Below are 27,764 nucleotides of genomic sequence, written 5' to 3'. Positions count from 1 at the left end.
TGGGCCACGACTCCCACAGCATGCTGGATCCCGATTGCGGCGCGGAGGAACTCTCTGAGGGGTATACGTGTGGACAGGTGGGTCACCCCGCGGAGCAGGGGTGCTCGCCTTCCCGGCTCTGCTCTCGGAGGCACGCAGCTCCTTTCCTGGGAGCCTCGGGAGCCAGGCCTCCCCCACCGTCGCCCCCGGAACGCCGCCGCCAACCTCGCCGTCCGCGCCGCCGGGGGCGATGCTCCCGCGGCTCCCGCCCGCCGCCGCGCCGGGGGGCTGCGGCCCGGCGGCCCACACCGCCGTGCCCGGGGCCGCCGGGCCCTGCCCGCCCGCCGCGCTGCGGGAGCGCCGCCCGCCGCCGCCCGCACCCCTCGGCGGCGGCCGCTTCGCCTGCGGCGCGCCCCGGCCCGAGCCGGCCCCCGGCGGGGGGAGGCCCTGGCTCACCTGGAGAGGCGGCGGCGGCGGCGCGGGGGGGGGGGGGGGAAGCCCCGGAGGGGGAGACGGTGCCCGCCAGCCCCCGCCGGAGCGCCCCTGCCGCGGCCTTTGTCTGCGCTGTCACATGGGCCGCGGTGCGGGATTTAAGCGGGTCTCTGCAGGACATGCCGTGAGCGGCGCGCCGCAGCCCTGCCCGCAGCGGCAGCGCTCCGCCCGGCCGGGGATGCGGCTCTAGCGGCCCCGCTATGAGCGGCTCCTCCATGGCGAAGAGTGAGTCCCGCACTTCGCTGCTGAAGGCGGCGGGGAGCCGGCGGGTGGCGGGCGGCCAACCCCAGCCCCGCGGCAGCCGCGTCCGGGACGGCAAAGGACAAGGCGGGCAGATGGGGAGGGAGCTGAGCCAGGAGCAGCTCCCCGGGGAGCCTAGTGCCCGCAGGCCGCTCTGCCACCCGGGCGCCCGGGAGGACGGAGCGAGGGGTGCAGGGAAGCTGTCACATGGACGGGGGGAGAGCCAGCCCGAGCCGGCGGAAGGAGGTCCAAGGAGAGGCAGCGGCAAGGAACCCGTGCGGACATCCAGGCAGCATCACCACCTCCCGCCGCACGCCAGCCACGGTCACCCCCAGGACCAGCATCACCTCTCAGACAGGGATGGGGAGGAGGCAGAGGAGGACTTTTTCTTCAGTCACAGGCAGAGGTCCAGCAGAGAGTCTCTGAAGCTCTCGGAAGGCGCTTCACCTCTGTCCAAATCCAGCAGCAGGTGCTCCACCAAGTCCTGCGGCAGCGATCGGTCAGTGGAAGCGGATCCCCTCATCCAGCAGCTGCACCCCATGCTCAGCTCGGTCTTTGGCCAGGTAAGGGGCAAAGCGCCCCTCGCCACCCACCCCTCCCTCTTTTTCCACCCTCCTTCCCTCCGCGCCTCCTCCTCCTGCGGCTCACGGACCTCCGGCTCGTCGCTCCGGAGCCCCCCGCGCCCCCGGGCGCAGCCCGCAGCTGTAAATGCACTGCTTCCTGGCTGCCCCTGCCGAACTTCTCCCGGCGCTGCGGCACGGCCGGGGCGCTGCGGGGTCGGCCCCGAGGAGGGCTCCGCGCCGGGGACGGGGCGCGGGTCAGAGCCCCCGGCACCCGTCGGCCCCGCCGGGCACTGCGGAGGGCGCTCTCGGTGGTGCTGACGGGGGAAGTGCCGGTGCTTTCCCTGTCGCCGGGGGAAGTTGTGGCTCTGCCTGCTGAGGGTGAGAGTCAGAGAAGCGGATTTTTAAAAGCTATTTACTTATTAGATTCAATCTCTCTGGCTCCCCGCCTTGCTTTGCTGTATTTGTTTACATCTCCTTATGGTACATTTCTGTACAATCAGCATATGAATCATTTCTGATGGCAGAAGCTGTCAGGAGAAGGTAGTGGGGAGGACGACAAAAAAAAAAAATCCTGACCCAGTTCCGAAGCTTTCCCAGTCACTATGTTAGAATGGAACAGATGCTTTTGGTGTTTGCAAGCTCTTTCGGTACAAAGCTGTCACTTTTAGCTGCTTTTGGTAGTGAAATTACCCAACAGGGTTACCCTCTAAAAATGAAAAGGCAGAGGGAGACTAAATTGAAATTTTCTTTTAGAGACATCTAGGGATGTTACTGGAAAATGTAATCTCTGGGAAGATTAATGTAACTGCAATCTTCCAGAAGCACAATTATAGATATAAGCCAGTAGCCTGTGTGGCTAAGTTCCAGCCCTGGAAATGATTGATTAAACCAGAATTATGATTTCTGGGGTTTATTGTTGAGTCCTCTTCTCTTCTCTTTTTAAAAATTTTTTCCTTTTTTTTTTTAATGCATGTTTGGGAGGCTTTGCAAGGAGCGCATTCAGACTGAGATTATGGAGAGAATTAGAAAAATTTTTGTAATTGGGTGATACACCCATATGTTTAATATGGGAGTGTTGTCTACCTCTGTTCATCTTGACTTCTCCAGATAAAAATCAAAGCACATCTGTTCTCTCCAAAGCACAACAGTTTTCCATCCTCACTGACAGTCTGCTGTTTAGGACTGTTATGGTTATGTTTAACTCAAAACGAGTCTTATCTTTCCTGTGCCAATGGTGCACCCAAAGTCTAGATTAAAATTTTGCTGTAACAATAAGGAAGAGCCTGGTCAGAGACAGATGCTCAGCCAGGTTACAAAAAGCAGTATTCAAGCAGCAGGCTTTGAAATCCGTGGTCTTGGCTCTGACTTACGCTGTAGTTTTGAGGGCAGTGAAGATGTATCCGAGAAGAGATGTTAAGTCTGTGGAGCTGTATGTCCCCAAAGCGTCAGAAATACAAACAAATCCATGCCCTGTCTCCCACTCATGGAAACCCCTCTGGTTTTGAACTCAGTCCTTACCTGAACAGCATCTTTATTTTATCTGCTCTGCTGCTCACATTCCAGTGTCAAAAGACATTTCTGAAAGCTGTAAATGAAGCAAAATTTATCTGTGGTGTTGAACAATGCCCTTTACAGAAATGAGAGAGATACAATTCTAGTTTTCACTTTTTCACTGAGTACATTGCACCAGTGCTTACGCACACACACACCAGCATCTTTCTTTTAGAGCGTAGTGTTATTTATTCCCTTTTCTCTCCGTATTCATCTCTCACATGCTTTCTTTGAAGTAACTATGACAGAAGGAAAATTTAGTGGAGATTTTAGGACTGACTTTTAGGAGCGGGCTGTAATAGATCCCCCTGTACAGGGGCAAGATGGGGAACTATAATTTAGGATACACAAAGAGCTGGTTACAGAAAGAGATACATGAAGCTTTTATTTTGTAATGATATCAAAATCCTGTGATGAATAAAAGCTCAGGGGTAAGATGTATGGAAATTCTGTCATGGCACAGAATGATACAAATTTTGTTTCTGTGAATGAAAAAATAAATGCCCAGCATTGTGTGAAAATGCCCAGCATTGTGTAAAAAGGTTTGAGACAGGCAAGGACTTACACCTGCAAGAGCCCAGGCTGCAGCGTGGGCTGTGGCAGGGTCATAGGTGCAGGCAAGTCCAGGGTTGCAGTCTGAGGCTGCAGGTGCTGTAACACCAGTCTGCTCCATATTGTGATTAGAAGACAGCAACAGCTCCGCAGATAATTCATTTAATATGAGAACTTCTTTCTAGCCCACACAGCCCACTGTGAAACAGTTAAAACAGTAATTTTGCTGTACATAGGAGAGGAGCACAGTGATGCATATCCACAGCAGCAGAGCACTGTGGTCCAGCAGCACCAGTATATCTTGTCCCAGCTCTACAGATGTGGAACGTCATCACCCTGTTCCATGGTGGTGCAGTGATGTGGTCGCAGATGCAGACACTACAGTGGTACAATCAGATACACAGAAAATATTGCAGGGATGACTCCATGGAGGATGTCATTACTGCAGTAACAGCAAAAAGGAGCAGTTCAGGACTAGAGGGTTGTGTCTGAGGGAGACAGATTTGTAGCTGTGCACAAAAAAAGACGGAGTGAAGGAAGAAGCACTGTGTTTATATAACCAGCACAGCAATATAGTGCACTGTGGGTGTGTACTCCAGAAGAATGCTAAGATACTGCCAGGATACAGGATACAGTGATATTTTATTAATTAGGCTTATGCTATATTGGTGCGGTGATGTTCTAATACCATTAAGCAGTAATACTCTTTTAGGTTATTTTACCATTTTATAATTGAGTGGTACATTAATTAACAAAAGTAGGGTAGTGTAATGATGCATTAAGTATAAGCCAGGATGTCATCTTAGCCTAATGACATGTTTGCACTGGCTCGGTGCAGCAGTTGCAGAAGAGCGCTCTGCTGTGGAGTTTGTACTGGGTTAGGATGCAGTGCGTGCAGCTCTGAATGCCTGGAGAACACAGCAATGCAGTGGTGTGGTAAAGCAATCCTGGGGCAGAGCAGAGATGTGATACTGGTGCCATGTGGTAGGAGTTTGGCAGTGCCTGGGTGTGATAATTGTGGAGTGTTCTAGCCTGACAGAAGAGTTTAGCGGTCTACTGATGTAGTAATACAATATTCCAAACAAGAGCCATTCTATACAGCAGTGGTCACTTCTGGTGTGATATTTGCAAAGGGCTGTGCTGATCTGACAGCACTATCCTGCTGTAGCAGAAGGCAGCAAGTGAAGTATTACCACCATGCTGCAGTTTTGGAAGCACGGCTGTGAGTTAGCATGAGGACAATGCCACAGACTTACTTGGTGACAGTGCAGTATGAGTATGGGCTGGTTTTGTGTGGGACAGTGGACAGCAGTGTTTTAAAGTGGCCCTGCAGTGGCAGGAACTCAGTGCAGTGTGAGAGCAGTGCTGTGACACAGGTGTAGTTGGCAAGGGATGTGTGTGTAATAATGCAGCAAAGTGGGAAAGTGGAAAGAAAAAGGGAGCGTGAGGAGGATATTTCATATAATTTTGGCCTGATAGGATAGTGTTGGAGTGGCCAAGTGGCAAGAGTGTTGTGAAGCATAAGGGAGCATGCTTACTACCCCTACAGAGCAGAAGAGTATGAGGGTCCTGTAGTGTCTCTAGTGTCGCTACAGATCACAGTTCAGCAACAGGAGTGACCCCTTGGCAGCTGGGGTGGTGGTGAGGTGGCAGCCTGACAGCAAGACACAGTTTATTAAGTGACAACAGTAGCAACAGCAGCACAGAGACCGGGACAGCAGTGCAGTGGCAGCAGGACCGCAGTGCAAGTTTTGTGGCATTCCTGGGGCAGCGGTGATGTGGCGGCTGCAGTGCCTACAGTGCAGCAGCCGCTTGGCACCTGGCTCACCACAACTCTGTATGGGGACTGCAGCACAGGGAACTGCTGGCTCTCCTCGCTTCATTCCTCCTGTGCTTCAGCACGGGCCTAGCTGGCACCTTCAAGAAGAGCTTTTTCTGGGCATTTGCTATGCAATATTAATTTGTAAACGATCCTGCCATGTGACACCTGAACGTTTTCAGAGCCGTTTAGCTTTCACACCCTGCCTGACTGTTAAATTTTTCAGTCAAGTGATTCCCCAACAGTTTTCTGTCAATTGCCTCTGGTAGCATGGGGATCAAAGGGGTCAAACAATTGCCGTAGAGAATCATGAAATATTTACAGGGTTCTGCTGTTAGCACTGTGGCCAAAGGAGCTTTTGTATTTCTATTTGTGCAGGGAGTTTAAAGCATCTCCTGCACCATCTTCCATTCCTACTTTAATGTTCACATCTACATTACCATTGAAATAGGGAAGGAATGTTTCTGCATTTCTTGTAAAATTTTCCTTTTCTTGTCCTGCTCCATCCTCCTTTATTCTTGAGCTTTAGCTCTTCGTAACAGGTTTTAATGGACCTTACAGCAAACTGGGATGACAGAAGTGGCCCCATTTTGGGGCAGGAAGTGTCCCCAGGCTGCCTGTGTGGAAAGTATGTGTCAAGAACATTCTCTTCTCACTAGCCAAGAGCGTGTAGGGAAAAGGTGCCCTGTAAAGGAGAAAAAGCCTCTCACCTTTCTGATCTTCTCATCTGCCAGATGACTTTGCTCCCTCCAATGTTTTTGGCTTCAGCTGATTCTAATGGGAGTTTTGCCCAAGAGCAGCCACTGCATCAGGACCATTTTTGGAGCTCCACCCGTGGAGAACGAGGAAGCCCTGGCCAGCTCTGCCAGGGAAGAGTGGCTCGTGGCTCAGTAATGGAAGTTTTCAGCTGGCTGTGTATTGGCGAGGGAGGCTGCAGCTTGTTGGGCTGCTCTGAAGCAGCGATGCCAGCAATGGAAACTTTCATGTGTCACGCTGTGGGGTAGCGAGGTGAAGGTGAAAGGTCTGGGTTTCCAGGTGCTCGCACGCTGTGTTGTGCCTGTAAGGTGAAGCAGTGGCATGTCAGGGTTCGTGACAAACTGAGACAGTCTCTAACTAAACTGCTCATTAACACTGTTAAATCTTCACAGTAATTTGGGGTGAATAGACTTCTGGCTTAGCATGACTGACCGCCGAAGTGATGCTGGTCCCGTGGCATAGTCTTGGCTTGCTTGGAGTACGGAGCATGGGTGCACAGATTAGGAGGCAGAAAAAAACTGGAGAAATGCCGTATCCTGCACCGACTTTTCCTACGTGATTTATGGCACCTCTGAAGGCTTGTACCGGCCCCAAAAGAGTCCCTAAAGGGCGCGGGCGAAGAGGGAAGGCAGTCCCCGTGGCTGCAGGGGACACTCCCACGGACGGCAGTATTCCCCCCGCTGCTGCCCGTCCCGCTGGGACTCCCTGGGAACGGCGCTGCCCCGTGGCGGCCTCTCTCCCTCGCACTCCGCCGCGGGGCTCCAGGACAGCGGGGCGGCGGCGGCCCCGGCCCCGGCCCGGGCTCCGGCGGCCCCGGCGCGCCCCCGCGCGGCCCGGCCGCCCCGTCCCGGGGCCCTTCCGCGCCCGGCGGAGCCACCTTGGCACGGACGCGCCGCGCTCTGGGCTCCCGGGGCATGCCCTGTCCCTGGGCCGCCCAGTGAGTGTGTCAGACCCGAGGTGAGCCCCGCTGTTGCCGTGATGTAGTCGAGACCCGCTCCCAGCTGCGTATTCACAGGAGTCCGGGTACCTGCGTGGGGCCCGTACAGCCTCTGTGCTTCCATCCCTGCATGAGTTGCCGCAGCCCATGTCCATGCATGTAGATTGACGTAAAAAGCCTTCATATACATGTCTTGTCTATGTATACACAGCCTGCTCGTGCAGCGTCTGCTAAATCTTCTGTGTGGCTACACAACCACCTCTGTACACGCTTATGTATTCCTGTGCTTAAAGCATCAGTCGGCGTTTGCGTACACACCTGCCTGCTGACATCCGCTACACCTTCCAAGGTACGTCTCATGTTTTTATATGTAACGAACTCAGACACAGAGAAACATTGTTCCACTTGAGCATATCCACTCAGTTCCCTCCTTGCTCAGCTTGGAGAAAAGTTTATCACGTTTATTGCTTGTAAAGAGCTTGAGGGATGTGAGCCAGACACGCAGAATCACTAAGGGGCAATGGATAAGCCTCCTGCCTGCAGTGGGTCTGCCAGCAAACATTAATCTTTGTCAGTGATTTACTTTTTAAACAAATCTGTTTTAAAAGGCTGTAGAAAGACATCAAAATAAAACCAAGCTAAAAGAACATTCATTAAATATTCTATTCATGAAATACACAGCAGTATGATCTAATGCACTGAAATACACAAACCTGGTTAGATTCAGCTTATCTTTGGCGAGAAAAAAAACCTTTCAGTTATAAATTAATCATCATTTATAGAAGTCCACTGTCCATTTTGTTAAGCTTTACCACCTTGATTTTTTTTTTATGCAATCCTGGGTTTCAACACAATATCAGGGAAGTTTAGCTTTAGATGTAGTGGCTAGGCTGCACGCTGTCATCTGAATTAGCTGTGGTACTTTGTAGCATTCCAGCTTCAGTAACTGTTTTTCCCTGATGAGTCCATGAGTGGTATTGATTTCCAATAACAAGCAGCTATATGGTGTACATTCAATAAAAGATGCCTAGCTAACTTTGGGCTCCCTTTCAATAATCCTCTGACATTCCTGTTACCTTAGAGCCCACAAACCTGAGTAATCCTCAAATTTCAATCAAATGCCCCACTTAAAAATAAAGAGAAAGAACTGTCTTAGCTATGGTCATATTTAGATTTTTAGTAGCTTTCTGCGCCAGCATAAGACCATGAACTCAATACTATCCATGAATGAAGACATGAGCAATATTCTAATATTTCTTCCACCCATTCCTTCCCTAGAGTACTTTGCATCTTGCAACCATCTTTGGAAAGAATACACAGCATTGTTTCATCCCACGCAGAAAAAAAATACATTCTCTGCTCTTGGAAGGACACAGGCAACTGTGTAACGTTGTGAAGCATCACGTCACAACAGCTGAAGGCAGGAAGTAGTAAAAACACCAGCAACCCCACTGTATTCTGCTGAAATAAGACACAAAGGGTTTAGAAACTTTGGGACCAGCTGTATTGAGATATAGCCAGAGACCTGGGATACACAGTTTGGCCCTTTTAAAGGTGCCATCAGATCCTTACTCAAATTAGAAGTGAGGCAGATGTCTGTTTTATGGTGGCAAAGCTCATGTAGTGCTGCAGGGTTGGTTCGGAGTATTTGGTTGATATTGGTTTCCAGGTCTCTGCTCATCTGATGATCAGCCACGTTTTCAGTAGCACCTCAGTGTGCCAGCCAAACAGTGACCCCCTGTCCCTCTTACTTCCAAAGAGATAGGGAGCCAGGCAGAATCAGTTGTTTTTGCAGTAGTCACAGTTGGACAGAGTGGCACAAAACTCTCATATTCTGGGGCAAAGAGAAGGGATCACGTAAGGTTTATTTTAAACAACCTCTGTGCCCCATATACATGACGAATCCTCTCAGCAGCTTCTGAGCAGTCAAGTTTGTACTTGTCTTTTTGTAGCCCATTGATGGTCTTTAGAATCATCATCAGCAAATATCCACAGTACATTGTGCTCTGGCCAACACATCTCCTGCGTAGGAACTTGGAAGTTGGGCTAATGCAAAATACTTGGATCAGATCTGCAGGGAAGGTGTCAAGAGAAGGCACATTCCCATCTATTTTCATCTAATGCAAAATGAAGCCAGCTATTTACAGCCAGAGCTGTTCTAAACAGAAGTTGACAGGCAGTCCAAGCTTTGTTACCTTGAGAGGGATAGAAAATATCCTTGGTCTTTTTAATAAACATTGTATTGTTTGTGATTGATTATGATCCAGTTGCTCTAATGGAAGAGAATATTATTCACAGCATGAGTCAGCAACACTTTCTTCCTGGAACAGTTGACAGCAAAGAAAGTTCCCAAACTCTCTGCAGAAATATTCCTCTCCCTAGATGAGAATCTGGACTGCATCCACCAATACCTGCTGGTGCCTCCCCTTGAGATGGACATGTACTTGTCTGACTGGCATATGGAACTATCCAAGGTTCATTTGAGGTTAGAAGACACAACTCAATGTGCAGCAAAAGCACTTGGGAGCTGATGCAGAAGAAGAAAGGGAAATCAGTCGCAGAAGTTCAGAGTGCCAGTGCATGTTCCAGTGGTTGGGAGCTTCAAAATGAGGTCCTTGACAGCACTGGCAACAGGAGGATGTTACCTAATCCAAATGCTTAGGCTCATCTGAGGTCATTCAGCAAACAAGATAGTTTCTTATAGAACGATCTGTTTCCTTTAAAATATAGATCTATAGGCACCAGATAAAGGGTGATTGGAAGCAGATTTGAAAGCTACTAATCCATATATGCACTCTCCACTCTGGGATAGGAAAAAGTACAACAAGAATTCCTGCCTTGTTAGGATAAATCAAGTAAGATGGTGTATTTTAAAATACTAAATGTTTGAAGCAATTAACGGGCTCTTAGTAGAACTATGGACTTCAGTGAAAAGATGCTAGGAAAGAGTTTTCCCTGCTTTACTATACACTACCCACTACCTACTGACATTGCAGTCTTTATGTTGTGTTGAGAACAATGATGTAATGTTCCAGCATGTGAAGGACTGTGCACTGAAACAGGCCTAGCATCTGAACAGTCCCTGTACAAATCTGTACTTCCACTGAAAATTTTTGCCAAGCAAAGCTACAGTTTGATAAGCAATCACATGTTTTGGACTGATTTTGGTCTTTCTGTTGTGTCTGTTGGATATTTGCTGCCATTGGATAAAGTTTCCAGCAGCTGCCAAGCGATTAGCTATGATGGGTTCCAACATTTTCCTATGAAATGAGCGTTTCTGCTAAAGGTGCTAACCCAAAGCACAACACTGCTGCTTTTTAAAGTATCCAGACATATTAAACCACCTAAATCATTCCTTGTTCAATGCCAAGTCACCCAGCCTTCTCCCTCCCCTGTGCTCAGGCCAGTCAGTGTGCCAAATGCTTCTTTCCCGTGAGCTGAGACCTTGCTCTGTGCCAAGCTACATCTCCTGAGGTTTTTGCTCTCCACCTTGGACCTCAGGAGAAAGGGAGGGTGCATGAACAGCATCAAGACTCACATTTCACAAAGTTCCTACAGATTTTTAGAACGCTTACAACAGAGACACAGACCTTAAAAGAACAGTGTGATTGCCACAAAGAACAGTGTGGGAAAACCAGTATACATGCATGTGCAGCCCTCCCACATGCATACTGACTACCCCAGATATAGGCATACCCACAGATCAGCACCTACACAGAAATGTTTCTGACACACTTATTCTCAGCATCCTGTTCTCTTACAGCAGCCTCAGTTGGAGGAAGGGAGAAAATGTGTTCCTTCTAACCTAATCTTCTAATGACCTTTCTGCCAGCTCCACTTTCCTGCCTATCTCTAAGCTGCCTGTGGTGGTGATGGGAACAAGATCCCACTGTAGAGAGATTTTCCTCCTCAGGGCTCAGCAGGGGCTGTCTGCTAGATTGTGGTGTCCTGCCCAGTTGCTCTTAAGAGAGTCAGGGTAAATAAGGGGATTAAAAAGTTGTTTATGATTGCATCTCTTGGGGCCTTGCAGCTCCACTAGAGTTCTTACAGAACTCGAAGGGTTGTAACTGTGCTGCAAACCTGGTGCAAATGGGCTCCCATTCCCTCTTCCCATCCTGGATTGCAAACTCCCAGCCAAGCCTGGCAGCAGGTCTCAGCCCTCTCACTCTGCCCTGCACGTTTCCTACAACTGCCTGTAACTGCAGGGAAGAAAAGCTGGAGAGTAGGCAAACACAGTGATGTACCACAGTGGCTGGCTCTGAATGCTCTGCTGCAAGCTAGTATTTAGAGGGTGACCATCTTGTTGAGAGGCTTTTCAAGCTCAGTAAGACACACTCCACAGCTGTATTCCAAAGCTGTCCCACAGCAGTCTGGGAACTGTGATGGATTTTTCTGGCAGGAGATGTCTGACTCCCTTTCTTTCCCTCCCTCTCTCTGGGACAATGTGGGAGATGGGCACTTCTCAATTGCAGGGCTGGCCTCCATGCTTCCTGTCAGGGAGAGATTCATTAGCAGCAGAAAGGCAATTCTCTCTCCTCTCTACTCTGGAATTGAAGTCGTTTGTCTCTGGAAGGAGCCCAGGTGCCTCACTCGCTGTGTGGCAGCTTCTGCTCAAGGGAGACAAGCACTTTTTCAATAAACAAGGAGCCTGGGGAATGGCTCTAGCTGACAGAGGACATTATTAATGACTGGCACTTTGTCAGAGGATCAGCCTCCCATTAGCTGCTTTAAGAGGGGAAGGAGAAAGAAGGCTAAAGATGGGAAGCCTGAGAGCAGCTGGGGTTTCAGCATCTTCCTGTGAAGTCCCCCACTGCAAGGCCCAGGGATGGCACAGTCCCCAGAGAGTGACTATTTTTCCTCAGCATCTCCCGTGACAGTGGGAGACAGGCCCAACTCAGGAAGAGTTTAGCTTTCCAGCCTAGTGTGGGTAGGCTCTGCTGTGGAGGTCTTCCCTCCTGTCCCCCTCTCAGTCAGCCGTGGGTACAAGGGGCAGACAAGGAGTGTCTTCCAGCATCTGTTGCTGCACCTTCTTGTTTTGAAGAGCCTGTGGACCTTTGTGCAGCTCCTACCCAGATCATTCAATGAAGAAGTCATTGAGGGAATCTGAGAGGAGGCTGTTCCACTGCCTTCACTCTTGGGAAGCCGTTAGTACAAAGAAGAGCAAGAAACACCATCCCCTATGGCCATGCACTTCTGTCTGTGACTGGAACTGGAGAAGCTGTGGACTTTTGTCATACTTGGACTCCTAAACTCATCTCCTTAGGTGGAAGATGCCTCTAAACTCTAAAGCAACTGTTGAGTCACTGTAGAATCATACTTAATTTGCCACAGCACCATCAGGGAGGAAGGAGAAATCCCGCTTTGTTGTGATATTGCCAGTTCATCCTTCTCTGTCCTACAGCCCTAGAGCTGCTATGAGAGTGAGTCCTGGGCTCTGTCACAAAAAGCATGTGGTGCAAGTACTCAGCCCATGGCGTAGGTCTTTGTAGAAGCTTTTGTTTGGAACCACACTTGCAAACAAAGATGTGAAATCTTTCAGCTGAACACCTGAGTGTCCAACCAGCCTGCTGCATAACAGGGTGTAAGATTCAAGAGGACACTGTCTCAAGCTGCATCAAGGAAGGTACAGGTTGGATATTAGGAAAAAGTTTTTCACGGAAAGAATAATAAAGTACTGGAATGGTCTGCCCAGGGAGGTGGTAGAATCACCATCTCTGGATGTGTTTAAAAAAAGACTGGACATGGCACGTGGTGCCATAGTCTGGTTAAGGTGTTAGGGCATGGGTTGGACTCAATGATCTTGAAGGTCTCTTCCAACCTCATTATTCTGTGATTCTGTGAAGATCAATGTCATCCCTGTCTCCACAGTATTTGAAGGAGTTAGCTCTTCATACTTCTCATCACTGTGGAGCTGCAGCTGTGGTGCCTTCATAGCTAAAGGTGCATTCACCATCCTGCTCAGATCCTGAGTGTGATGATGTGTTTTTTATGCAAGTTAAATTTCTTTTCAGACTGAATGCTCTTATGCTCAGCCTGAGATCAGGAGAAAATATATTGGGGACTCACCCCTTTTCTTTCAGAGATTATTCTATGCTACAGGCATAAAGTCCAAAGTTTAGAGCCGGCTCTAGGTTCAAGTGCCTCTTATTTGTTCCAGGACTTGGGCTCTTGCAATGGATGGATCTGATGTCAAAATTCTTTGATTCACGTTATCTAACCTGGAACTGTTTAGATTTAGGATTCAGGTGTGAGCCTATCGTTGGCAGACTTGTGCAGGTTAAACGGCCAATTGATTTTTACTTGCAGAAAGCTGGAAAAACTTTACTGCAAGACTGGCTCAAGGTCTCTCCCTTGTGGTTAAATATTACTGTCCTGGGGCTGAGAGTGTTGTAGGGTCCTAGGACTGCTGTCTCCAGGCTTGCTTCCACCGTGACAGGAAAAAAATCAGACACTTCTAGGTCTGCTGGTATTTATAAGCTGAAACAGGTCCCACCCAGATAAATGGTCCATTTCTGCTCTGAAACGAGCCGTGGTCTGCTCCAAGCCCCTAAGTGGATTGCCTTCTGGCCAGCCTAGCGCTGTGGTGATTGAAAAGCTGAGAGGAGTTAGAAAGGGGGTGGGTAGGGATGCAGTGTTCAGAGGCTGTGTGGACCCAAACTAGCTAGATTCACTGAACTCATCACTGAAATCACTTCTTGCATCGCCTCTCTGTTTTAATTCTCCCTGAAACAGCTCTCTCCTATGAGTGAAACAATCTTGCCTGCAGATTGAGGGGGGTGGGAGGGATTTGAACATTAATCTGATGTAGATTATACACCCGCCTCCCTCTCTCCCCCCTTCTCACTCACTCTCTCTCTCCCTCTCTCTCCTTCTCTTTCTGTCTGTTTCTCTCCCCTCCCTCTCCTTCCTGCTTCATCTCTTCAAGTGAACATAAAGTAAAATACGGAGAGAGAGAGGCAGAGAGAGAAAAAGCTCCCTGAAGAGGGAAAGCCCCAGCAGCCAGTAGCTGTTTGGATTTGCCTGGTACTGCCTTTCTTGCTTTGCTCCCAAGGAATACCTTTAATGGGATCAATTGCTTCAGTTCCTTTATAACCAAGTCCACCGGAAAGGCAGCCTCAACATATTATGGGCAACTGTGTGAAGTCTCCACTGAGAAACCTCTCTAAAAAGGTATGTTCCCTGAATCAAAGTGCGCTGTGCATTTCCACTCCTGCTTCTGTGGATGGGTGACATTGTGGGCAGATGAGAATGGGAGATGGGAGAAACACAGAGATGAGTATGAAGGGTTCAGCTCTCTCCACCAGACTTTTTCTGTAAGAGCTGCACACAAAAGTGCAGCCAGTAGAGGCCAGGATGCTGAGAGCCATAATGTGTGTAAATGAATGTGTGTGTAGGCTTGTGTCCTGCTCGATGTGTGTGTACAGCTCTCCTCTGGGTATGTGCAACTATGTGCTTATTGATGTGCACAGTGGGCTGGCACACTCCTGCCAGGGCGTGTGTACTTGATGTGCGTGTGTACGTATGAGTTTGTGCGTGTGCACGTGCTTCAGTTGAGAGTTACCTACATGAGTAATCACATCTGTCAAGGGTGTAGGGACATATATCCACGTAGGTGTGAAGGGTCATGTGTCTGTTCGTGTTGCCATTGCTGTAGAAGAGTATGCACACCTATCGGCCCATCTGATAAGGATACATGTGTGTCCTTACCTCTTTACGTCTCTACACAGGCATCTCAAGCAACTGAGTGGGTTTGCTGTGAGTGCAGAAATGGGGAATTTCTGTGTATCACACACATACCTTTGCTTGCATGGTGCTGGGAGTGTGCTCACCTGCTAGTGCATGTCCTCACAGAAGTCTGTGTGTAGACATGCACATGTTTTTATGTCTCTCCATCCTTGCATATGCACACAATTAGTTTTGTTGGTATGTGTTTGGGTACAGAAGCATGTTTTTCTCTCTGCTGTGTTTGTCCATGTGTCTGGTTTTGAGTGGATACACTGGGCCCTGGCTGTGTGTTCGTGCATCATGTTGCACGTCACCATGGCCATGCTTGGGCCCAGCTGGACTTCATCTGTGAGCTGCCACGTGTATCTGTTAGGCTTCAGCCCAAAGTCTGCTCTGTGCTGAGGTTTTACTGTGGTCCTGGGACAAATTAGATTCAGGAATAATTCTGCTGTTATGGACTGGGTCGAAATGGGAATGACATGCACCAGAAACATTTCCTGTTTGACTGAAGAAAATCTTACAGCACTGTGTACCTGTCAGCCACATGGTTCTCACTTGGCATTGCTGCAAATCTAATAGCTCAGCAAAAAACTATGCAGTTCACTCTCCATAAATGATAAAGTTATGCTGATCATCCAAAGTATTGCAATGAGATGCTGCCTCTGTGGAGACCTTGACAACAGTGAAATGCCACTGCCATCAAGATGCTCCATCCAGGAGACCTTGCTGCCTGGGAAAGCTCCTCTGGGAGGGAGCTGTCTGGGGGAGGCTCTCCATCACAGAGTGCTTCTTTTGGTTGGATGTTGGCCTCTTCTGTGTAGAAACACAATTTGCTTGTTGTTTTTGCTGCTGTAAACAAAGCTGGTAATGGCACAGTGCTGCTGTGGGGCAGCTGGGATACTTGATGAGGGAAGCAGTTAGGCAGTGCTGAGACCAGTCCCTAGGTCAGGGTGACCTGCAGGGAGATGTAGAAGTAACTGAGGTTCACCCAAATGTTGCACATACGAAAAACCAACTTGGTTTCTTGTAGCTCGTCTCCAGCTTGGAATAAAAGGAGTTGGCTGCAGCTGTGCAAGGGGATTGCAATCAAAGTCTGACATGTAGCCAGGCTGCTTGAATCAAAATGAATTAAAAAACCTGTAAATTCTGTGTCTCAGTCTTTTAGGTAATTTATGCTTTCTTTCCTAAAAGCTGCTTTGAATAACTCACTTTGTGCCTAGTTAAAGGACCTGGGATGTCAGGACTGAAGAGAAAAAGTTGCAAAGCTGAATTAGAGAATTTCTCAGACATCACTCTAGTGAGCTATGAAATAAGGCCTCGCACACTCATCCTGACAGGTCCTGGTGCTCTGCCATTCTTTTGATCGCAACACACGTGATTATAGTGGAGACTTTGCAGATCAGTCTTAACATTGCACAACTTCACTTGGTTGTTATATGATCCCAGTTGTTTTTCTCAGATTTTACCTTGAGCAAACTCATTTTGCTGAAATGTTAAAGAGGAGGGACTGCAGACAGCGTGTGTGGAAGCTGCTCTTGGGTGACAGTCTGAACTCTTGAGTACATGATGTCAACCCAAAATTTGCCAATCCCAGGCACCAGCTGACTTGTCTGGGTCTGGCTGACACCAGGGTACCTTGCTTGTTCAGGCTTTGACTCCATGTCTGTTGTTGGTAGCTTCAGTTTCCTATTGTCACAGTGTCCCCCCAGTGATTGTGAAAGCCATCCTGGCTGCTTTTCCCTCCAAGAAATACTGCAGCTGGGATGGAGGCCCCTCTTGGCTTGCTGTTCTGCAAAGTCCCTCTGACACTCAGGCAGGAAAATGAAGTGAATCCTGGTGTGCTTCTGCTATGCAGAAATTAAAAGTCCCTCACTTCACCATACCTCTCCACTTTGGCCATCTCTAGATCAACCAGGTCTCTTCTCACTCCATAATCTGCTGGTCTGACACAGCCAAGGGCCAGACTTGGCCAGGAAGGTTAGTGGTCCTTCGCTCAGGGAAGGGACTGGGAAAGCCTGATCTCTCCAGTCCTATGCTTCCATTTTCTTTGTCATGCACACTGCTGTTTCCCGTGTAATGGGTGGCTGATGTTTCTTTGCCCCGTACAAATATCACAGCTCCCTTCCCCGCTCTTCTGGGATATAGAAGGAACATGGTAAAGGGAACTTGAGTGGATATTTGCAGGAGAACTTGTGAGACTCCTGGCAGAGGGAACATTGAATGCCATAAATCCTGCCTGCAAGGGCAGGGCAGGGCAGGGAGCCCCACTGAACTGTTCACCATGGTGTTTTGGCACTGCAGCAGTTTGACTGGTCACAATCCTCAGTGGCTCTTGGCAACTGTTTTGTCAAACTGGCAACCTCTATCGAGACAGAAAAATACTTGGATGACTATTATGAGGTACTGCTGAATAGCTTGGTAATAAACTATTGACTGGAAGTGTCAGAAAACAAACATTTGGGGCTGTGGGGCTTTGCATCCTTCACATGGCTTCACTGGAATTAAACACAGAACCAATGTGGGCTATTTAAGTGATTCATATTATTTGGTATATTAAACTGAAAAATGTGCCAGGAAATAAAGCTGATAATTTTGAAAATACATTGCACTGATGTCACAAAGCTGTGTAGTTCAACACAGATGCCTTGACATTTAGCTGAGTTAGTAATATGCCATTTGTGGATGGATGCTTATCTTTCAGTTTAAGGACAAGTATCCTATGTGTCAGAACTAATCAGAGACAGATTCCTTTCTCATCCATGACTGCAACAAAAATGCTTTTCTGCTTCATCATTTTCTTTCCTCATGGCTTGCTTTTTGAGTTATTTTTGTTTTGATGCTTAATATTCACATGACATTATACATGAGCAGATTGGTGTAAGACTGTGTACAAAAAGGCAAATTACAAACCATGCATGCAGTGTAATAGCACATGGCGGACACAGAGAGTAGATACAATAGTCATAGACACATGTGAATGGGGGGTGTTTATGTCTGGTCTTTTAGCCTGAAAATGTACCTCAGGATTTAATGAAAGGGTTAATAGAGACAATGACAATTGACAGAGCTTCTCTGATCACCAGTGAGAACACTGGCTGTAGAAGTAGAATCATTCCTGAAGAGGAGTCTGATGTATGATTAATGTTTATTCTGTAAAACCAAGGGTCCTGTGGGTTGTGTTGGCTTTTTATAGCTGCATGGGAATATCAGGATAAGAGTTTTTTTGCAGAGCCAGGGAAATGCATTTCTATAAAAGGAAAGCAGTGCCTCCTTATAAAATCCAATGCTGGATTCTCTTCTGGAGCCTTAGCTTAGCAGGACATGTGCACTCAGGAAAATGTGCAAATGCAAACACACAAAAATGTTGTGCCCATGCCTGATCTCCACTTTGGGACTGTCAGTGATTAGAAGAGGCCAGGGCAGTAAGTGCCTCAAACCCTGAGGATGTAACTAATTAGTAGCTGCACAGGCAGCGTGAGCCTGCAGTTGGCAGAGCCACCTGATGCTGTAAATGGTCTTCTGATAATGTGATAAAGTGTGTGATGCTGTGTTGCTGAAATGTAATGTGGAGCCTGTGCAGTGGCTTTGTGCAGGCCCTGCCTGGTCTCCTGGGGATGCCCTGGCCAACACGACTCTGCCGGCAGGTTTGCCTGGAGTACGGGCTGGCACACGTACTGTTAAATTGGGATGTGCTTGTCCTTTGCAGCTCATTCAAGGCGGTGTTAACTCTGGGGCTGATTGTGGGAGTGTGGCGCTTTGGGCTGTGTCTGGGTAGATGTGAGCAGTGCTGAGAGTTTGATGTAATTTCAAGGTGAAATTCTTGTGCTTGGTTGTTCTTCTATCAGCTTTTGAAAGTGAACTCCTGGACTTACTGCTTTTGTACAAATCCTAATAGGCTGGTGGGGGGGACGCTGTGTGCACCCGATGAAAGAAATTTAGCAATTACGTCTCTGCGAGGCGGTTCAGTAAAACTTCAGAGGAACAAGATGGGGAGGTAACATCCTCTGTTGTGTTGTTTGCTTGCTGCTGGTTGGCTGGGAAGATCCGCCATGATGAGAAGACGAGCTATAAAGCTGTCCAGACGAGTGAAGAGGGGTCGTCGGCTTGCGAATACCAGGGTCCGCTCATGGTGCTGGCCCAGAACTGCGCCGTCATGCACAACCTGCTGGGGCCAGCATGCATCTTCCTGAGGAAGGGCTTCGCAGAAAACAGGCAGCCTGTACGTAAGTCAAACCAAGCGGGGCGAGACACGCACAAAGCCATGTGGACGCGAGTCGGGGATGCGGAACTGCCCCTGTGCTCCGTCTGTGTGGAGCTCTGTAACTCCCAGTCCTGGGTCTCGAGCATCCCGGCTCCAGCTCCAAGTGCAAATACAACCACAGGCAAATGTCTGACCTGAAGGATGTGCAGATACCCTTGTGCCTAAACACCAAGAAAGGAGGATTCTAAAATTGCAGCTATGGAAGATAGATCCAAGCCTACACTCAAGTAGCCATAATCATATGGGCTCAGGAAAAGGTTTTAGGACTTCAGGACTTGAATAATCATAGTGACTCAGGAAGAGTCCAGTGCTCAAAGCTGTTATTCTAGCAAGACACCCACCTCTCCTTCCCAGAGGCTCAGATTAGCATTTAAGGCCTAAATAGCCAGTTAAATGCAAATCAGGGCATCTGTATTGGGAACAAGCCGTCCATATTTGATACTGTTCCTATCAGTTCACAGTGAGCACACTAGTACCAGCAGAAATAAGCAGACAGCTGCCTCCTCACAGATACCCAAACACAATCTCTTGTGCACTGACATACCCAGCCTGACACTGCAACAATCCCAGCCAGTTAAACCAAGGAACATCAGGCTGTCCTCATATTTGCAAATAGTGCCAGGCTACCAAATGCTATTACCCTCCCACACAGAGAGAGAGAAATACCAAAACCATATTTATTTATTCAGTCACACCTATTGTAACTATGTGTTCATATGCATCCAATGTATGCATTTATATACAAACAATACAAATATGTGCTTCTATGTATGCACCCCAGTATTGTGTCTTTACAAGAACTAAAACATATTTTTGCCCCCAAACATTCTACTCCTACAATATCATTAATTTAAAGACAAACAGAAATGTATTATTAACACACCTTTTATGGATATGTATGAGTGAATACGTGCATTGTCACATATTTACCCAGTGCCTTCCATGTTCGTGTGGTCAAACAAAGCTCACTGCAATTACCTCGGAATCAGAGCTTTATTGCCTCTGTAAGAAGCCTCTGTTTTACTTGTGTGTCGGTATGTTAATCTACAGCCACAGGAGACAAGTAGGTCTTTATTTCTGAAACTTCTCCTTCAACCAACAACTCAAAAAAGAGTCATTATGTGTCATTATTGATCAGAGGGCTTTTTTTTTGTTCTTCCTAACCTTCAGCCACTAAGCGATCACACAGTCCCTGTGCCAGGTCACTAAAACATGAAACACACTCTCACACAAGCATACTTGCTGACCTGCACAGAGCCGCCTGTCACAGGAGATAGGTCCAGCTCCCTAGTGGACAGCTGGACAAGTGTCCATCCTGCTTAGGCCATGGAAGCTCACTGTACCCTAAGAGATCTCCAAAATAGGATTAATGATGTTTCTAAGTACCCTGATGTAGAATAAGTGCATCTAATAAACAGCTTTACTTTTATTGACTTTCTAGGCCGACAGGATTTATTGTGCGTAGAACAGAAATAAATGAGGGTAAGACCCTTAAGTATAATGGACTCTCTGGGGGTCACCTCTGCTCATATCTAGATCTAAACTCTTGGAATAGTTTTATTGCTCTTCCCATATGCTCTCCAAAAGCTTTAGAGTGATTCAGCCCATTTTATCCCAAGCAATTTTATTCCTTAATAATTTTAGGGGATCTTCTTTCAAATTTAAAACAAAAAACCTCTTCATGATGTTAGTTATCACTCGAGTCAGATTTTTGGAGGGACATAAACCCTCCCCCTCCTTCTGCATTTGCAGTCTGTGGCTCTCTGATGGCAGAATCTTTATGTGCAAAAATCTGCTCAGAATCCTGCAAATGCAAATACTTTGGTGTGCCGGTGCTGAAGCCCCCAAATCTGACAAGTGTCACTGATGTCAGTTGGAACATGGTCTTCAGTGAGGGGGGAGGAGGAGGAGGATGGTCTTGTGAGGATTGTGCTGGAGGAAGGCCTGGGTCCTGCTCTGGCCACTCTCACAAGACAGTGGCTACCGTGGCTGAGTCATGGCACCCTTTGCACCGCAGCGCTGGCGCTCACAGCCCTGCACCTGCTGTGCACCCAGCCACTATCTCCAGGGATAGTCTTTGTAATCACTGGAATAAAGTGCACAAGGTGCTGGAACTTATCACAGGTGGTTTTCTTCTGTTATTTTATCTAAGGCAGGACGGCAATTATGCCTCCTGCATCCGGTCTAAGGAGTTTGAATTGTTTTATTACTTGGTGTTGATGAAAGCAGAACAAATGGGATGACATGTTTGAAAATACCAGGTCTGTGAAGGATGAAATGGCAGAGCCAGCACGCTCCGACAGTTCCATCCAGCACAGAGATGCCTCTGGGAAGGTTATGAGTGGCAAGCTGGTCATTTCTCTGGCACAGCCCACTTCTGCACAGACATAAACCAGTGTGTGTCCTAGTTTGCTATGCACTCTGACAGCTGCCATTAGAGTTTCCAGAGGAGCCTGCAGTTAAATAGCAAAGGATCATCCTTCTCAAACTGATCAAAGGCACCATCTCCAGGGACGTGTGGTGAGGCTGGAGGACACCTGGAAGGCAAGGAGAAACTCTGCACGGTTGAGGGGAAAAGTCGAGAGTGAGACGACAAAAGGGATCGTGTTTCTGTGTTTCCAAATTCTCAGATGTTTTGGATTTGCCTGGGAGCCATGAGAGGAATTAGAAAGGGCATTTAAACCAGAAAGCAGTGCATTTCTATGCTCATCTCTTCTTCCTGGTGCAGTGTTGGAACTTTCCTATACTCTTTTATATCCTCCCCCTTCTTCCAAGAAATTCAGATTGGATGTTTGAAGTTGCAGTGTTTCCTGAACATGGTGAATCCTTGTTCTGTTTCATTTGAAGATGACCTTGATGATGTATATGTTTTGTGTCTGCCTTCATGCCTGGTTTCAAAATGTTTGTATATGGAGTTGAGACTGGGGGGAAGGGGGAAGTTTTTACCTTTTTGTGGGGACAGACTGCAGGAGATGTCACTGGGACATTGACTCATGAGAGACCTCATGGCTGTTGCCGTCCTGCCAGAAGGACAGAGATCAAGCAGTGATCGGAGCAGATGATGGTCTAGACTGCTGGTTACAAGGACTGCTTCCAGCTGTTTTGATCTGTGTGTGTCAGCAGGAGCGGCAGTAGAAATACAATCAGAGCTCTAGAGGAGATCATAACTTCTGCAGGGACAGTCTCTGCTCCAGAACTTGGTGCTGGGGAATGATGTAGGACCTTCATGAAGGTGCCAATAGTACCATCAGTGAGGAGGCCACACATCTTGCTGTGTTGGTCCAGGTCTATTCTGTTCAGGGACCACCCGTCATCCCCCTGTCCACGAGATGAGAGGGAGAGGGGCTTCCAGAGAAATGTGTGCAGGTTAACACTTCTCTTTGGGAAGGAAAGCTGGGAAGCCTTCCTAGGTAGATGGTATTAAACATGTCATCACCTTCTTGTTTCTTCTCTCACTTTCTGGCTTGTCCCAGAACTCTTTGTACCAACAAGTGCTATTTTGAAACTGTGTTTGTGGCCAACAAATGTCTTTAACATAATATGTTCTCTTTTTGCAGGATAGAGAACTGCGTCCGGAAGAAATTGAAGGTAAAATTTGTTGCTCCTTCTGTGTCCCCTTTCTCCCTGCCCAGTGAAAACCTATTGGCTGGCCCTTCCATGTTGGCCCCCATGGGTTAAAATAATTTGGGGCAAATCAAGGGAGATGTTTACTGGAATAATTCCTGGAAACCCCAGCAAAAGAAATAATGTATAAAACTGTAAGAGTGCTCACTGTGAAGGAGTTTGCATCCATTTCAGATTCTTCAGGGTGGGAGGATAAGTAAGTAATAGGATATTGGCTGTTAGGGAACTGCTGTCCTTCCAGCCCCCACAGAAAGCGTTGTGGAGCATGATACTATAATATGGTTCCAAGGAAGCTGTTTTACCTGCTAATCCCTACAGTGAGGGGTATGTAATAGAATGCAGAGGTAAAAGTTGGAAAAACTTAATAGTTGCAGTTTCTTTAGGGAGCACAGTTTGGCAATGAACAGTTTGTGATGGTTGTAGTCCAAGCAAGCTCTCTTACAAGGAATGGGTCAGCAGTGCTGCTGACAGAAGAGCTTTACTTTGCTCCAGTCATTGCCTCATGCAGGGAGACCTGGTGGGAAAATACTGAGTGTCTTAGAGAGTCTGGCTTCATAAAGTGCTGTTGATTCTGGGGAGGTTTCTTGGAAAAGGTATTTCAAGCTGTCACTGACAATATTGTTCTTCTATTCCCACAGAATTAAGAGAAGCCTTTAAGGAGTTTGATAAAGACAAGGATGGGTTTATTAACTGCAGGGACCTAGGGAACTGCATGCGGACCATGGGTTACATGCCTACTGAGATGGAGCTAATAGAGCTCTCCCAGCAGATCAACATGAACCGTGAGTAATACACACCCAGCTGTACCTGCCTGTTGCTGCTGTGCCCTGCATCATTGCCTCAGGCTCTCTTGGTATCTGACTGCCTCTTTTCCTTTGGATTTTTCCCGTGTCTTCTTTGGTTCTGATATTCACTCCTTATCATCTCTCCTGTTTGTTTGTGGTCCGTGGAAGTTGATGCCTTTGTTTTTGCTTATCAAAGGGACTGTGTGGACTGTGCTGTATATGGGAGCAGTGAGTGGAAGGGTTGTCCTTCATGCTTATGTTGTCAGGTATAAAACTGCCCTTAATGTGGGCAGTCAGACACTGGTGCACAAGTTCTGTATTGTCACATTGAAGCTGTTGTCAGATGGTGTCAGACTGAAGAGCGAGCTTGGGAAGATGGGGATGCTTTGATCAGATGGGTGATGGATGGGCTGTTGCTCTGTGGTGGTTTTTTGTGTATCTGCTGTGTGCCTGGGGATGGGCTGCAAGCGAGCTGTGCTAGCAGCATCAGATGGCAGTGTCTGCTGCAGTCATGGAAAGATGTGACAAACGCATCTGATTCACTGTAACTGTGTTTGTGGCCCTTGTCTTTCACCATCATTTTTTTGTCACCTCTCATGTGTAGCAGCGAGGGTATCACCCTCAGCCAGGCAGGGAAAAGCATATTTAGTGCATCTTATTTGTGACACAGGATTATGTTAAAAGGACAAGTTACTTGGTCAAGGGAAGGAAAACAGCTGTGACATACGCAACCAGTCACACGAAAGCAGCTGATAACCTTGGTACACGAGTGCTTGGGAATTTGAGAGTGTTGCTGACAGCTCTCAGGGCACTAACAGGTAAAAGAACTAATACAATGAATAAACAGTTGGACATGCATTAGTTGCTGTAATGGAGCAGGACTCCACCACTGCTGCAGGGCACTGCCTAGGCCATGCAGGAACATCATGCTGTGCCCTTGCCGTGCCCTTTGGCACAGGCGCAGCAGAGAGTTGCTATAAGCACTAGAACGATCAAGCCTCTAATACGTCATATGTGATACAATAAGGGTGTGACAGTCCATGGCAGGCTAGGATGGAATAGCTTGGGCTCATTCTGCCTAGCCCATAATCTGGAAAACACAGGGTAAAACTACCTCTGCTTTTCTTTTCACTGTCTCATACCTTCTGTGCTTTGCTTCTTGGAGAACCAAGTGCTCTCTGGGGCACACAGAAATGCAGAGTGCTGGTCTTGGCTTACTTACGGAGTTCTTACATACAATCTTTCATCTTGTCCAAAGTGGGCGGCCATGTGGATTTTGAAGATTTTGTTGAGCTCATGGGACCAAAACTTCTAGCAGAGACTGCAGACATGATTGGTGTAAAAGAACTCCGTGATGCCTTCAGAGAGGTGAGTGATCCCTTCTGTGTGTCCCCAGAGAGGTGAGCAACACAAGACACGATAGAGAGAAGAGAGGAGAGGAGAGGAGAGAGAGGAGAGGAGAGGAGAGGAGAGGAGAGGAGAGGAGAGGAGAGAGAGGAGAGGAGAGGAGAGGAGAGGAGAGGAGAGGAGAGGAGAGGAGAGGAGAGGAGAGGAGAGGAGAGGAGAGGAGAGGAGAGGAGAGGAGAGGAGAGGAGAGGAGAGGAGAGGAGAGGAGAGGAGAGGAGAGGAGAGGAGAGGAGAGGAGAGGAGAGGAGAGGAGAGGAGAGGAGAGGAGAGGAGAGGAGAGAGCAGCACAGTGGAAGACCTAGAAAGAGCCCAGTCAGGCATGGAATAAGAGAGGAGCAGAGAACATTACTAAGATAAGGGAACCCTTGAGGCAAGGAAGAGGAAAGCTGGTGCAGACACAGCATTTGCAAGGGATTTCTGAGGAGAAAAGACAGACTGGATCCAAAAGACACCCAAAGGAGGAAAAGGAAGGACATGGAAGCAATGGATAAAATATAGGGGGTTCAGGAGCAGGGCAATACAAAAACCAACCCAGAGCAAGATCTGTTTCTATTAACTGTATTTCCTCTGCTGGTATTTTTAATGTACTTGCAGTTTGACACCAATGGTGATGGGGAGATCAGCACCAGTGAGTTGCGAGAAGCCATGAAGAAACTTCTAGGGCAGCAGGTGGGTCATCGGGATATTGAAGAGATCATCCGGGACGTGGATCTGAATGGAGATGGGCGTGTTGATTTTGAAGGTGAGAAGGGATCAATGCTTGCTGTCCATCTGCTCTGGTGTGAGTCAGAGTTTCAGATCAGAAGCTGAAGATTTGCATGCTCAGGGCCCAGGTTTCTGAAGTACGGAGAAAAAATAATTCCATTTTTTCAGTCAGCTGAGTTGTTCATTTGTGTATCACGTTTTTCTGCGTCTCAGTTTTGACTGGGTCTCCATAATTCTAGCATGGTAAGAGATAGAACCTCTCACACAGAAGCAGATTCTGGTGCACACATGCTGTGTCTACCATCATTTTATGGGGCATTTTCCTTTCTTTAAATCTATTGCAAGAGCTGTGAGATGGCTGGATTCCGTTTCCTCTGGCTCACCTTTGTTAACTGGGTTTGTAGAGAATTTGTTTCTGTCCCTTTATGCCAGAAGATGGTCATGTGCCAGCTGTGCTCACTAAGACTGCAGATATCTGATCTAGAGCTGTCCTGTAAAATCCTAGAGATAATTAATTTCGTCTCACAGTTTTCATGCCAGAAGGACTTTGAAAAATAAGAGTGGTTAGGTTACTATCCTAGCCATTAGCTGTGGCAGGAGCAATATTAATAGAGCTCAGGGTTTCTGGCAAGGAAGCAGTTGATATCAGACAGCTACGAAGATATAAGAGCTGGAAGGTGTGAGAGTATGGCAGGCTGCTTTTTTCCCTGGTGGAAATCCAGTTGTCCCTTTGCAGTAAGTGTGAAGTACAGGAACTATAGACTTAAAGTAAAATTGACATAATTTTTTTGACTCAGCAGCATTCCTGGATCTCCTGCATGACAAGGCATCTCAGTCCTCAGGAGGAGGACCCTCTGAGGGCTTTGAAAATATTAGAATACTACCACTATCTTCCTAGAAAGTATCTGGTAGCTGTAGTTGTTCTAATGCAGTGGCTGATTACATGACAGTAGCTCTCCTTGTTTCCCACAGCTAAATTTTGTTAGACAGCTAAAATACATGAAATGCTATCCCAGTATCATTTTCTCTGTGAATTACCACTTTAGCTGTCAAAGGACACCTCCATCAATGGAAAAGGAGAAATCAAGGGGGTAATTTCCACTGTGCTCCTCTTTGCAGAGTCTTTAGTTTCTCAGCAATTTGAGTGCAGAATGAAGACACATTTATATTTGATGGCATTTACACTCAATTTGAACAATTGCAATTGACTTCACAAACTGCAGGGTGGTCAAGAAGTAGATCCAGGGTATCCTTACAGTTAACATGTATCTTTAAAAACAGGAAGTCTCTCAAAGTAAACTTTTCTCTACAAAAATGCTGATACCTAGCAAAACTCTTGTGTTTTCCCACATTGGTATCTCTGTGAAGTGGCAAGTTTACTAAGAAATCATACCATGTTCCCAAAACTGTAAATCAAGGTTCCCTGAAGTTACAGTGAAGGGAGACAATGCTTGCTGTAGTGTGACACAAAGAGTTGCTTGTGCAAACAAGACCGTAGGTGCCTGGGAAGGAGTCCAAGGCAATGAATTGACCTGCTAGTGGGATTTATCACCCATTATATCTAATGCAAGAATTAAAGCCCATGTTGTGTGAGCTCTCAGGACCAGTCTTGGAGCACACAGACTTTTCTGGCAGCCTGGGGACTCCAAGTCTCACTCTGTCTGCTTGCTGTCTCCAAGGAATGAGAGCTGGGTTGAGGACCATGGATGCCTTCTGGTTCAGGGCTGTCTTGTGTTGTTGGTTGCAGAGTTTGTTCGCATGATGTCCCGCTGAAGATTATTCTCAGCTAAAGAAGAATCAGCACCTTAGAGAGGGCAGAAAAGGACCTAGATGGAGCATCTAGCCCTGATGTTCCTACATGAAGGTTTATCGGCTGGCTGCAATTAAGACATTGCAAGATGACCTGCTGCTCCTCCCTCATGGTGGTCCCCATGCCCCTCCACCCTTTCACACTGTGAAAGACTTGCAACTTCCTACAACTGGAACCATTCCTTGAAGATGATTGCAGGAAACTGCAGAGCCAGGACTTGCCATGATGCTTTCATGGGATATTTGCAACTTCAGACTCCTCCTCCCCAGCTTTATTCTCCCACCATCTTCTGCAAAGCAAAAGCAGGAGAAATCCTCTTGGCTTGGTGGAAGAGAGCAAAGCCATTGGGACTGGTGGCAGCCTCAGGGCGTGCTCTGCACTTCTTGGTTTCCCTTGGTGAACAGTGTCTGTGTTTGCTGTCTCAGTGTGTGTCTATCTGTGTGGAGTTATTTATGCTTCCCCAACACTTATTTGCATCTCCTGTGTTTATGTTTACCAAGAGTAAATTCAAATATATGTCTTGTGGGGGGAAGGCGATAAATATGCACGTTGAAATGA

The 27,764-nt window shown here is 47.6% G+C and overlaps 1 protein-coding gene across 7 annotated transcripts; it reads left to right on the top strand.

Moving 5' to 3' along the window:
* CABP1 (calcium binding protein 1) lies at positions 1 to 27,764 on the top strand. Of its 7 annotated transcripts, XM_039560719.1 has the most exons (9): positions 1,186 to 1,274; positions 7,101 to 7,238; positions 13,815 to 14,059; positions 18,657 to 18,833; positions 22,433 to 22,463; positions 23,138 to 23,281; positions 24,543 to 24,652; positions 25,286 to 25,433; positions 27,144 to 27,764. In XM_039560719.1, exons 3-9 carry the CDS (start codon positions 14,015 to 14,017, stop codon positions 27,167 to 27,169), a joined length of 681 nt encoding a protein of 226 aa, XP_039416653.1. In that variant the 5' UTR covers positions 1,186 to 1,274; positions 7,101 to 7,238; positions 13,815 to 14,014; the 3' UTR covers positions 27,170 to 27,764. The 7 variants fall into 7 exon arrangements, with proteins under 7 accessions (XP_019140628.1, XP_039416652.1, XP_039416651.1 ...); XM_039560720.1 differs by lacking the exon at positions 7,101 to 7,238; XM_039560721.1 differs by lacking the exon at positions 18,657 to 18,833.

Source organism: Corvus cornix, chromosome 15, assembly GCF_000738735.6.
Source record: "Corvus cornix cornix isolate S_Up_H32 chromosome 15, ASM73873v5, whole genome shotgun sequence".
Classification (NCBI taxonomy): Eukaryota; Metazoa; Chordata; class Aves; order Passeriformes; family Corvidae; genus Corvus; species Corvus cornix.
This window is presented reverse-complemented; position numbering and strand designations above follow the sequence as displayed.